At 56.7% G+C, this 13146-nt stretch overlaps 1 protein-coding gene across 4 annotated transcripts; it reads right to left on the bottom strand.

Moving 5' to 3' along the window:
* Nucleotides 1–1540: 1540 nt before the first annotated feature.
* On the bottom strand, nucleotides 1541–11189 carry RELA (RELA proto-oncogene, NF-kB subunit). 4 transcript variants are annotated; one of them, XM_060158620.1, is made up of 11 exons: nucleotides 10836–11179; nucleotides 10225–10251; nucleotides 9971–10122; nucleotides 9690–9838; nucleotides 8714–8805; nucleotides 8228–8359; nucleotides 7262–7366; nucleotides 6829–7041; nucleotides 3905–3985; nucleotides 3744–3818; nucleotides 1541–2963 (listed from the first exon to the last, which is right to left on the bottom strand). In XM_060158620.1, the coding sequence occupies exons 1-11, from the start codon at nucleotides 10840–10842 to the stop codon at nucleotides 2341–2343; spliced, it is 1656 nt and encodes a 551-aa protein (XP_060014603.1). In that variant the 5' UTR covers nucleotides 10843–11179; the 3' UTR covers nucleotides 1541–2340. The 4 variants fall into 4 exon arrangements, with proteins under 4 accessions (XP_060014603.1, XP_060014604.1, XP_060014602.1 ...); XM_060158621.1 differs by lacking the exon at nucleotides 10836–11179 and adding an exon at nucleotides 10708–10731; XM_060158619.1 differs by having other exon boundaries at nucleotides 9690–10122; nucleotides 10836–11189.
* Nucleotides 11190–13146: the final 1957 nt, after the last annotated feature.

Here is a 13146-nt window from a genome sequence, read left to right as displayed (position 1 = left end):
TGGCTGGGGTTCTTTGGAACACGGAGAGTTTGAGAGGCCTGAGGGATGTCAGTGTGAGATGTCCAGTGTGCCGGCGCACTGGAGAGAGAAGTCTGGGCTGGAGACAAGGATTTGGGACTGGTGAGCCATGAGCATGATGAGGTCACTCAGGGAGTGTGGGAAGGACCGTGAGAGGGCTTCTGGGGGTCACGGGATGTCACTTCAGGACACTGGGAAAGCCAAGAGCGAGGCACAGCCTGGGCTGGAGGACCTGGGCTCGCTCATTCCCCTCTAGGTCTCAGGTTGGCCACACTGCGGGCAGCTCTGCCATCAGTTTCCTCTGGTTAGCCTTCTCACCCTGCCAGGTCCCTCCTGGCGCTCGCCCTCGCCCCATTTACAGCGCCGTTGCTCCATCAAGCCCCACCTCCCTAAGCACCGCCCCGCCCCCTCCCCCCCCCCCCCCCCCCCCGGCAGGTTCGCCGGGGTCCTGACCTGGCCACCATGCTCGGGTTCCGCCCCTCGCGCGTAAGTACAGCTTGGCCTGGTCCCAGAGTGGTCCACCTGCTTCAGACCCTGCCCCCTGAACAAGAGCCTGGAGCAAAGCACGAGTCGCTCGATGCTTTCCGGTTCGCCAACATTCCGCCGCCAGCTGGCATCTTTCCTCGTAGACACCGTCCATCGGAGTCTGCACCCTGGGCCTACTGTGTTCCCAGGGGACTCAGTAGATTTGCAGCACGTCCCACTGAAACCCGGTTGCTCCTGCCTTCACCCTCCCGCAAAACCCTGCGACGCCACCGGCCTCAAGATGGGTTTTCCTGAAGCGCATTACCTGGCGTCCCTATTGTAGACTGCTATCCTTGCGCATGCGCACTAGCGACGCAGGCCCTAGCGGGCCACGGCCTCTGGCGACCCTGCTTTACTGCGCGTGCGTCGGGCCAAGCCGGAAGTACGTCCAGTTCTAGTCCCTCTGGAAGTCGATTTGTTTTTGTTCAGGACTCCTGGGCGCGCGCGGTGGTGGAACGGCGGCTTCGGATTTAAGATTTCCTCGGTGCTCCCAGGGCAAGGTGTCAAAGCATAGACCTTTACCTGGCACCTCCCCTTCCCCAACACATGCAAACACTCCCTCATCCATTTAAGGGATGAAATCCAAACCTCTTAGTCCCGCGTTCTTTATCTTTCACAGAATGACCCCATCGAAACTTTCAACGTCGTCTCTCTTACCCCGCTCACCTACAAACGCTGGCTAGTCCCTCTGCGAAATCCACCCTCCTCTGTTGATGTAAGACCTGAAGCTAGCGTGGCCTCTGTGAAACCCTTCCTGAAAATGCTCCATCCCCACAGCTGCTGGGCCCTACCGGGCTCTCACTAGGCTGGGACCTCCACCCACTCCCACCCCCTGGCTGACTGCTCTCATCCACCGGCTGGTATCCAGGGGTTTCCACAGGCATCCTCGGACTGCAGGCTCCCGGATGGCAACGTATTCATCCAACTCTGTATCACCAACGTCCAGCCTGAAATGACCAGCAAAGAGTGTGCTGTTTGCTGAAAGAAGGCAAATCTCTGGCCAGCTTGGCAATGAATTTATTAGCTCAGAGTAGAAAAAGCAATAGTCTATAAACGCTTTGATTCTTCACTAAAAACTGAGCCTTTTGACTGGAGAGCAGTCAGCCTGCTCTCCCCCTGACCCTCCAAACAACTCGCCTTACTACTAAGGCACTTGAGAAAAGGGGGAACAGAGCAGTCTCAGAGAGAACCTCCCTGGATCCTGGAGAAGGCCAGTGCTATCCCACCAGTTCCCTTCAACCACAGCCCAGCAAGGAAAGAGCTGGCAGAGCCCTCTGCAGGGTAGGAGGGCCAGCCCCTCAAATGCTGGTGGTTTGGCACAAAGAACGCCAGCACCACACAGGGGCTGGTAACAGGGGCATTATTTTGGCTCAAGGTGTAAGTGAACCCACGATTTGAGGCAGACACTTGGTAATAAGGCTTTGTGGCCTCAAAGGCCATAGCTCCAGCCTGTCCCTCTCTCTAGGAGAGTACTAGAAGCTGGAGGGTGGGGTTGAGGGACCCCAAAATTCCCTATAGAGACTGGAGCTGAATATCAGGATAAGGGAAGGAAGAGTTTGAGTTTTCCCAGCTCTCCCCTTTCCAGAGAAGTTAATGCTTCTGCTTAAGCACCTCCAAAAAGAGAGAGACAGCTACTGCCAATAGAAGAATAAAATGCACCCCCCTCCCCAGAAAGACATCACCCAAAGAAGTAGGGGGCAGCTGGAGAACACCCCCCCCCCCCAGAATCCGTAAGTGCTTGCTTTGGGAGGGCTTGCAACCCAGTGCTCTGGGCAGGGCAGGGCAGGTCCCTGCCCTTTAGGAGCTGATCTGACTCAGAAGGGCTGAGAAGTCCATGTCCGCAATGGAGGAGAAGTCTTCATCCCCTGAGAGGAGGCCGTTGGTGAGGCCAGAGGCTCCCAGGGGAGTGGGAGCTGGGTCAGGGGGCCTCTGGGACCCTGTCACCAGACGAGTTATAGCCTCAGGGTACTCCATCAGCATGGGCTCAGCTGTATGGGGGGCCATGGGTACACCCTGGTTCAGCAGCTGCTGAAACTCAGAGTTGTCGACGGATGCCAGGTCTGTGAACACGGCTGGATCTGTGCTATTGCCGAGCAGGGCCCCCAGGTCTTCATCAGCGTCAAACTGCAGCTGCAGCAGAGCCTCTGTCAGTGTCCCTTCCCCAGCCGGGTTAGTCTTGGGGGCAGGTGGGGTCACAGCCTGAGCAAGGCCTGGGGCTAGGACGGGGCCAGGGGCTGGGGCCTGGGCCAGGGCTGATGCCATGGCTGGGGCAGGGGCTGGGGCCTGGGCCAGGACTAGGGCAGGGGCCGGTGCCAAGGCCGAGGTCTGGCTTGGGATCTGCCCAGAAGGAAAGACCATGGGGGAGAACTCCTCAAAGTTGATGGTGCTGAGAGATGGTGTAAAGGGATAGGGCTGGGGAGCTGGAAAGAGAAACAGAGAGGCAGGGGTCACAGAAAGCCTCAGAGGCCCACCCCAGCCTCTGGACCCCAGCTGCTGTCAAGACTGCTTAGGTCAGTCCTTCTCTGTGCGGTCACGGCCAGCACCCTAGCACCCTCCTCTTAATGCAATCTGCCCTCGCCTGTAAGGTCCAGCTCTAGCCGCAACTCCTTGGAGCGTTCCCTGTCTACCCTAGCCCACAAAACTCTCACAGCCTTTCAGAGGAAGGGACGCTTTCAGAGCTGGCGAAACCTCATCATACAGCTGAAAGACCAAGCCCTAAGTGGGCCTGCGCCCAAGCAACACCCAGTAAGCAGGGGGTCGTCATTCTTCTTTGAGCCACGTTTTGCTACTTTAGAGGTGATTTTTTTTGTTGCCCCACTTCAATGGAGAGCTGAGGGCAGAGACTGTGCATTTTTGAAACTTCTTTATCTCAAGGTCTCCAAAGTCTCCAACGTGGGGTTTAACTGGCATAGGGGTTCTCATCCCCAAAAGGTTGCTGGTTCCGGGGCCACACCTCCAGAGCCTCTGATTCCACAGGTCTGTTAGGGGCCCAGGAATCTGCATCTTCACTGCTTCCCTGATGGCTGTGACACAGGCAACTAGGCCTCAGGCCCTGAGAAACAGGAGCCCAACAGAGAGCAGCCTTCAGACGTCTGCTGCTGAGACTGACTGCTCATCTCCCTCCCAGAATGGGTCTAAACCACGCACTGAACAGATTTGAGCCTATAGTTCTGGTGGGGCAACCTTAAGGAAATCCTTACGTGGCTTGGGGACGGAAGTTGAGCTGCGGGAAGGCACAGCGATGCGCCGGGTCGGAGGCCGGTGGTCGGTGGGTCCTGTGAGGCGAAGTCTGGGTCAGTTCATGGCGCCCAAGGTCCCCATTCCCCCGCCTTCTCTCTAATTCTCCCACTGCCCCTCTTACCATTGAAAGGGCTCTTTTTCATGATGCTCTTAAAGGTCTCATACGTCCTTTTGCGTTTCTCCTCAATCCGGTGACGATCATCTGGGAAAGTAGTGGAGAAAAGCGGGTCTTACTCTCCCCAGTTGGACCCCCAAAGCTCTCAAAGGACCCTTGGGAGGTAGGTGACGGGACAAACTTCCCGAAGACCCTTTCTCCAAACCTTCTCAGCCAATGAGAAGAGCTGTGTGACTCTGTGACACTCAACAATTGTAAGAATGGGGACTTCCCTGGCGGCGCAGTGGTTAAGAACCCGCCTGCCAATGCAGGGGACACGGGTTTGATCCCAGGTCCGGGAAGATCCCACGTGCTGCGGAGCAACTAAGTGTGTGCCCCACAACTACTGAGCCTGCGCTCTAGAGCCTGTAAGCCACAACTACTGAACCCATGTGCCACAACTACTGAAGCCAGCGTGCTGCCTAGAGCCTGTGCTCCGCAACAAGAGAAGCCACCACAGTGAGAAGCCCGCGCACTGCAATGAAGAGTAGCCCCGGGCTTCCCTGGTGGCGCAGTGGTTGAGTCTGCCTGCTGATGCAGGGGACGCGGGTTCGTGCCCTGGTCCGGGAAGATCCCACATGCCACGGAGCGGCTGGGCCCATGAGCCATGGCCACTGAGGCTGCGCGTCTGGAGCCTGTGCTCCGCAACGGGAGAGATCACAACAGTGAGAGAGGCCTGTGTACCGCAAAAAAAAAAGAGTAGCCCCTGCTCGCTGCAACTAGAGAAAGCCCGCGCACAGCAACGAAGACCCAATGCCGCCAAAACAAAACAGAACAATTTTAAGAATGCCATGGCTTTGTGAGAAGACCTCTGTTAGCTCAATCTGCCCTCTGAAGGCCACACAGGTACTCCCAAGTCAGGGGCACAGCTGACATCCCTATTCCTTGATCAAGCCTGGCACTGTGCCCTCTGCTCTCTGGGGCAGCCCAGGCATGACAGACCAGCTTAAGACTTCAACAGACTCTTAATCTTCTCTCTGATGGTTTCAGAGTTCAGTCTGAAGCTTTCAGAACTTTCTAACTACTGCTGCACTTGGATAACCCCAGAGGAATCAACGCCAACAGTCCAAAGCCAACCTCACCATCTCACCTCAGACACCTGGTTCTGGTTCTTTCTCCTTCTGTGTTCCCTCCCTACCTCTCTGCCCTGTCCCCAAACCTTGGACACATCCTCAGCATCTTCCTCTTTCTCACTCCCTACCATTCAGCCCCTAGACACGTATTTACCAAGCACCTACTGCGTGCCAGCCTCCGTTTGAGCCACTGGGATGTGGCCCTGAGTAAGCAGACAAGGTTCCTGCTCCCAAAGGTGACATCCTGATGACAGAGGGGCGAAGACACAACCACATACAAGTGATAGGAGCTCTGAGGGAGAGGCACAGGGTGATGTAACACCACCAGAAGATCAAGGAATCTAGTTTAAAGGTGTCCAGGGAAGCACTGGTGTGAGCCCATCGCGTGAAGATCTGGGGGCCGAGCATTCCAAGCAGACGCAACAGCTAGAACACTGGTCCTGAGGGGGACTGGGCTTGCTGTGTGTTGTACACAAAGGGCCCGTGGGGCTGAGAGTCCCCAAGGAGGCCAGCAGTAGGTGAGACCGGCTCGCTTTGCACTCCCTCTGCAAGGTTCACATGGCGCCTCCTCTCCCAGGATGACCAAAACGTCTTCCAAAATGGCCTCCCCACCCCGAGTCTCCCGTCTCAGATCCTCTGCACGCTGCTGCCAAAGCAAGCTTCCAGATCTGCTCGTGTCACTTCTCTGCTCAGAAACCTTTGGTGGCTCCCCACTGCCTTAGGATGCAACCATGGATTAATGCCTAGAGTCCAACCTTCAAGGCCCTTCTGGGGCTTCCCTGGCAATCCAGTGGTTAAGACTCTGCACCTCCACTGCAGGGGGCAAGGGTTTGATCCCTGGTCGGGAACTAAGATCCCACATGCCACGTGGCACAGCCAAAAACAAAACAAAACAAAGAAAACCAGCCCTCCTGCCGGGGCCTGCTCACCGCCCACATCAGCTCCCACCTCGAAGCTGTCCCCAGATGTGCTGTGCCGGGCACCCTCCAACACCCGTGCCCTTCCAGATGCTGCGCCACCTGCCTAGAAAATGCACTTCTGGGTCTTTCTCCAACTCAAATGGCAACTCCTCCACGCAGCCGGCTCCAGCTCCCACGGTATTTTGCACACACCTCCATTTCGCACGTTACTCTGTAACTTAAGGCTCTGTTTTGCATGTGTCCTCCTCATGGGCCTGAGTTTCCAAAGAGCAGGGCACATGTCTCATTCATTTTTGTATTCAGATTACTTGGCACAGGCCCTGGCACCAAGTGGACACTCAGTGATTATGTGTGGAATGAACTGATGGCCGTTTTGGGGGTTGTTTTCTAGACTCTATTAGACAGTTCCCAGGGCAGGAAACACTCTCAGGCTGGATGACGGACTTTGAATAAAGGATCACTCCAGCTATTCCTATTTGATCAGATACCCGAAAGCCTTGACCAAACCATGGCTGTGTGGTAGTGATGAGAGAGATCCGGTGTGGCAACAGGACCCTGGAGCCAGATGGCTTGGGTTCAAATGAGGTCTGGGTCTGCCGACTCAGAGTACGTGACCTCAGGCAGGTTAGATGCTCACTCCCACCTCAAAAGGTTCATTAGAGAATAAAATCAGGTAATTCGCTGATATGCCTGGAATAGGGCCATACCCGTAATAAGAGCTCAGTAAGTCTTGGGTATCGTTACTATTAAATGAGGCAAGAAAGATAATCTGATTACTGTGTAAATCCCCGCCCGACTCCAGCTTCTGACCCTCACCTACAGCTGCCACATCCAGGCCTGGCCTCACTCCATTGGCTGGAGCCCAACAGCCCTGCTGCTACCCTCCCCAGCTGGGTACCTGTGTCTGGCAAGTACTGGAATTCCATGGGTTCGCTGAGCTCCCGATCAGAAGGCCGCCGCAGCTGCATGGAGACGCGCACGGGGGCCTGCAGGCTGGGGTCCGCATAGGGGGGCGTCCGGAACACAATGGCCACTTGCCGGTGCACATCAGCTTGTGAAAAGGAGCCTCGGGCCTCCCAGCCTGGTCCCGTGAAATACACCTCGATATCCTCTGCCAGAGATGGGGTGGCTTCATGGGTCACCGCGCTCAGCTCACCCAGCCCGCCACCCCCTACAATTGCTGCTACTTATCTCTGGACATACATCGCCCTACTGTCCCCAAGGTGTTGGGGGAGTGTCTACACCAGTTCCCTGACACTCACCCCATGTCTGCTCAGCCCTGCCCTTCACCTCCTGATCCAAAGAGCACAGCCCTCCTCCCAGGTATGTACCTTTCTGCACCTTGTCACACAGCAGGAAGATCTCATCCCCCCCAAGGCAGCTCCCAGAGTTCCGATTCACTCGGCAGATCTTGAGCTCGGCAGTGTTGGGGGCGCCTGAGGGTGTGGGAATAAGGAAGGAAGCCCTGAACCACCGGAGGTCTCCTGGGCTGACTTGCAGGAAATGCAAGGCTCCTGCCCAGCCCAGAGCCTAGGCTGTCCAGATCTTGCTGACTGTACCTCTGCAGCCAAGGTCCGACCATTCCCACTGGCTCCTCACCCCAACCAATTCAGCAACTGTTTATCTACTAGCACCTACTCTGTCCCCAGCTCTGTTCTAGGCCTGAAGGATATAACCACGCACAAAACCTAAACGTCTCTGCCCCCATGGAGCTCACAGTCCAATGTGAACCAAGGGGATCACAACTCCTCTTTCTCCACCTGACCCAAGTAATCTTCAAGGCCCATTCATACCCACCCTGGCAATGAACCCTTCCCTCCTGACCCCCCGGTTCATCCTGGTTTCTGGGCCTCGGGGCTCCAAAGGCCTTTTATTTTCACTCATCCTGCTGGCTACTTAATTAAAGACTGCAGTTGATCTACGTCAGCCCCATTCATCTGTGAACTTCCTGTGAGCTTTCATCATTGAATTATTACTCTCTAACATTATCTCATTTCTGGGAGTTCATTTCCTGGAGTCATTAGTACAGTTCTGGGCATACCACCCTCTTATCACGTATTGGAAATGCCTGTCTCCCATCTGACTCCCTGCCAGCCTGGAAGCTGCACCTCGAGGGCAGCTCTGGGTCTTCTTTGCCTCGTCTCTCCAGCCAGCACAGTTCTGGGCACAGAGGAGATGACGAATCCGCTGGATGACCGGACGAAGCCAGAGCAACTTTTGCAGGCCCCCGTGCCCGCCCCCACTTCCTCCTCACAGGTCCACCCCTCCTCCCTGCCTGCAGCTCCCTGGCCACTCACGGTTGTCAAAGATGGGATGAGAGAGGGCAGGCGACAGGCGTAGGGGCCTGCCTGCCGGGTCCCGCACTGTCACCTGGAAGCAGAGCCGGACAGCATTCAGGTCATAGTCCCCACGCTGCTCTTCTACGGGAACTGCCAGAAAAAGAGATGGTCAGGCGAGCCTGGGCAGGGGATGGAGCGGGACGTGTGTGTGTGCAGGGGTGAGCTCTGGGTTGGGAGGGCTGTTTGAGGGCATGTGAAACGGTAGGAGCCCTAGAAGAGGAGGAAGAGAAGGTTCTAGACCCATCACTGACTCCACTTGTGACCCTGGATGCCATGTTCCCTATGTCCCCTCTCCGGGTCTCTCTCCCCAGTGGTAAACAGCAAGATTCCATCTGTACTGTGGGTCCTGGCCAGCGAGGGACAGATGAGGGGAAGGTGGCCTCGGGGCGACAGAGGCTGGAGGTGCTCCACGCAGGTCCAGGCCTTTGCCGCCGCCGCCCTCACCTTGGAAGGGGTTGTTGTTGGTCTGGATGCGCTGACTGATGGCCTGCTCCAGGTCCCGCTTCTTTACACACTGGATCCCCAGGTTCTGGAAGCTGAGGCCCCCCCGGGCATCAGTCCCACTGTCTCCAGAAGAGCATGGGCCCTCCTGCCTTGCCCACTCTGCCCGTTCTCCCCCACCCACTCGCCAGGTGAGCACTTCGTGCTTAAGCCCCTTGAATGGTCCCCAACCATGCCACCATGAAAGCCACTCCCTACTCTGGCTGACAAGGCCCTGTGCCCTGGCACCTGGCCCCAGCGGCAGTCCCTGCCGGCTCCCTACCCTCTGCCACAGGGGCTTCGTTCCCTTCTCCAAACACATGAAACTCATTCCCACTTCAAAGGCTTTTGCACCCGTTCATTCTGCTGGACGTGTTCCTTCGGTGCTTCTCTGCTTTCCCACATTTAGGTCTTACCTGCGAGAGGCCCTTCTGACCTCCCAATCCAAAGAAATGAGACCGGCTCCTTCGCCTCCCCCACCTCGGGCTCTTCTTCCAAACTATTACTGCTTTACTTCCATCACTGAAATGGTGACTCCCTAACAGTATCTTGTTTAGTTATTTGTATATTTATTTATGGCCTGCCTCTGTCAACTAGTATGTAAGCTTCAGGGGAGACCGGTGGTTCAGTGGTTTTCTTTCCCGCTACGAGAGATGTGACACTGAGCGACTCGCCTTTCCAGCCACAGGGGTTAGGGGTTCAGAGGTGAGCAGGGACCCATTTCTTTTCCATGGAGCTCACAAGGAGCTCCTCTCCGCTTGAGAGAGGAGACACAGACAATTTCAAGACAAAGGAATCTGCTTGCAGAGCTGGGGACAGAGCAAGGAGTGAGGAATTCTGTCCTCCCTCCAGAAAGGAGTAACACTGTAACAGCTACACAACTGCCCCGCCTCTCCGCCTTCCGTCTCACCACCACCCCTGCCACCCATGACAAGCTCACCTGTGGATGCAGCGGTCCGGGCAGAGCTCAGCCTCATAGAAGCCATCCCGGCAGTCTTTCCCCACAAGCTCATGGGGGTGAGGCCGGTGAGGGGGGTCCTTGGTCACCAGGGAGATGCGGACTGTCCCTGGCCCCGTGTAACCATTGATCTGTCCAAAGTACAGAGAGAACCCTAGAGGCTCAGAAATTCCAGGCTCACCTCCCAGACACAGACTGTGTGGGCCTGAACGCAAGTCCCTCCCATACTGACTCAATGTCCCCCACCCGGGCGCTGTGCTGACCTTGATGGTAGGGTGGGTCTTGGTGGTGTCTGTGCTCCTCTCGCCTGGGATACTGCCTGCTGAGCGGCCCTCACACTTGTAGCGAAAGCGCATGCCCCGCTGCTTGGGCTGCTCGATGATCTCCACATAGGGGCCGGAGGCCTGGGCCGGCTCTGTGGGGGACACGCGGGCCAGCCCCCATCAGATGGCTGACCCCATTGCCCCTGGCCCTGGAGAGCTCGTCCCAACCCACTGAGAAAGGATGGCCCACTTACCCGCGGGGAAGATGAGGGGGAAGAGGTCTGAAAGGAGAGGGAGACAAGGGTCAGCACAAGCCCACATCCTGCCCTTACCAGGGAAGGCCTGCTTCCCCACAGCGAGGAGATGGAGCCAGGCCCCTTCCCAGGGACACGGAGTCGGGGCCTGACACCTGGAACCTGCAGGGAAACTAAGGGGCAGCGGTAAAGGAGCCAGAAGCACCTGCTTCCTGAGGGAAGCCGGGGATGGGGGCCTCCCTCCACCAGGGGAAACTGAGTCAGGGTCTTTTCTATTTTCAAAAGTTAAACCAAGGGAGGGCACCCTCACCCCCCATCCCGAGAAGAAACTGAGTCATATACATTCCCCCCTAACGAGGAAACTAAGTCGGAACTGCCCCCCCCGGACCCCGGGGGGAAACCGAGTCAACGCTCCCCCCACACCCCACACCCAGAGGGGAAACTGAGTCAGACCCCCGAACGCCCAACCCCGCCCCGCGCCACCATCCGGCCGGCCGCTCCCTGCGCAGCGCCCATCGGCGTAGGAAGGGTCGGAAGGCGACGCAGGGGCTCCCGCCGCGGTCCCGGCGGCCCCAGCGCCGCCACCCCGCGGGGTCAGAGGTCGCCCTCACCGTCCATGGCCGGGGTCCCGGGGGCGGGGCCGGGGTCGCAGCTGGGCCCGCGGCGCGCGCTACAGCAGAGCCATTCGCCAGAGGCGGAAATGCGCTGCGCGCGCCCGCCGCCGCGTCACTGCCGGGAATCCGACCGCGCTTGCGCGCTGGGTCGCCGCCGCCGCCGCCCCCGCCGCCCCTCGCGAGGGTAAGGGGCGAGAGAGCGCCACGCGGAGGACCGGGAGGCCGTGCGTGGCGACGCTGTTGTGGACCGGGAGCCAGTGCGCGCTGCGCGGGGCACCGAGAGGCTGCTCGCTTGGGGCCCGCTCCCGGGGCTGGCGGGGCGGCTCGGCTCGTCCCCGAGTTCGGGCCCCGCCTGGAGGGCGGGGCCGGCGATTACTCACAATGTTTTTAGGGGATTTCGGGGCCCCCTTCCTCCGATCCGAGGAGTTTGGTGATGTCACCCCGAGCCGGGTCTGGAGCAAAGCCAGGGCTGCCGGGCTTCGACCGCCCGCCTTGCGCAGGGAAGGTCTCGGGCCTGCTTTGCCCTCAAAGGCCAGGTGGCTGAACTCCTCACGGTTTCCTAGTCGATAAAAGTGCTGCTCAGTGCTTCTCGGTGGTTGTTGCCGCAGAAGCACTTTTTAATTTCCCGTCCTCCCCAATCTGGCTGCAAGGAGGGGAAAGGGAAATGCCCGGGCCTTTCCACCTGGCGGTGCTTGGATCGTGGGCTTCGCGGATCCTGCTGTCCGCGCCGCGTCCGCTCCCACAGGCGAGCCGGGCCCAAGCTCATCTGTTTAAGATCATCCACACTGCCGGCCCTCGGGGGCAATGGGAGGGCAGGGGGCACCCAGAGGTAAATCTCTGGAGCCTCGTCTCTGCAACCTGCCGCCTCTGTTTTAGAAGGTACGGGACCCCCAGGGGCCCCTTGAACCCTCAGGGTCACGTCCCGCCCCCTGTCTCCCCAGGGCTTCCTCCTGGGGTCCAGCCGTCTCCCAAAGCATTCCCACTAATTAAACGTCCTGTAACTCCTCGCCAGGGGTGCAGCGGTCCGGGCAGAGCTCAGCCTCCCCCAAGGCCAAGCCCAAGGCACGTTCGAGCGGGGTGAGGGTGGGCCTGGAACACCGCGCCCCCCCACCCCCCAAGGCGGCTTCCTCATCCCAGAGTGAGGGTGCTCCATGGCAGGCGGCAGAGTCTTCCCCAGATGGAGGAAGACTTTTTATTTTCTCTAAGTTCGTTCTAAATTAGGGAATCATGTGGGAATTGGAAAAGATTGGAAATTCTGACTTTCTTTCCCAGGCTCTAAAAAAACAGGAAGAGAAAAGTGAAAACAGTTACCACCCCTCCCACTCATTTCAGTTTCTCATGTGGCTGCCCGGATTAGAAAAGTCACCTTACTTTTTATGAGGAGGCAGACGTCAGGACGACAGAATGGATTAATTATAATCCTTTTAAAATTATTTATTTATTTATTTATTTTTGGCTGCGCTGGGTCTTCCGTTCCTGCGCGGGCTTTCTCTAGTTGCGGCTAGCAGGGGCTACTCTTTGTTGCGGTGCTCAGGCTTCTCATTGCAGTGGCTTCTCTTGTTGCAGAGCACAGGCTCTAGGTGCGAGGCTTCAGTAGTTGCAGCACTTGGGCTCAGTAGTTGTGGCTCTTGGGCTCTAGAGCGCAGGCTCAGTAGTTGTGGCACACGGGCTTAGTTGTTCCAGGGCATGTGGGATCTTCCCGGACGAGGGCTCGAACCCTTGTCACCTGCATTAGCAGGTGGATTCTTAACCACTGTGCCACCAGGGAAACCTATAACCTTTGATTAATGATCATTGATCAATGATCATTGATCCTGGCATGATCCTCTTTTAAAAATTTATACATGTATAACTTTTAACTTTTAAATTAATATGTTGAATTCCAGTGTACCCACTGCAAAACTCAAGAGGCTGGATAGAGCACCAACAGGACTTAACATCTACCCACGTGTCCTCACCTGTTCATCCCCTCCTTATCCCTGTGTCTAGCATGCCATCATCCAGAATTCTGTATTTGTTATTCCTTTGATTTTTCTAAAGAAAAAAAAATTTAAGAAAAAAATTGTACTCACGTATACATGCCTACACAATGTCATGTTTGGTTTTGCTTAGTTTTGAACTTCCATGAAGAGAGTATCATGTTATTTGTTGTTCTTTGTTATTTGCATATTTCACTCAACACCTTACTAATATTTGTCTGTTTCATAGTTTATTCAGTTTTTTACTGCTGTATACTATTCTGTAAATGTACCACAGTTTTTTATTTATTCATTCTGAGGATGGCCATTTGGGTTTCCAGTTTGTTGCT

The sequence above is a fragment of the Lagenorhynchus albirostris genome, chromosome 9, assembly GCF_949774975.1.
Source record: "Lagenorhynchus albirostris chromosome 9, mLagAlb1.1, whole genome shotgun sequence".
NCBI lineage: Eukaryota > Metazoa > Chordata > Mammalia > Artiodactyla > Delphinidae > Lagenorhynchus > Lagenorhynchus albirostris.
Note: the sequence above shows the minus strand (reverse complement) of the source record. Positions and strands in the feature narration are given on the sequence as shown.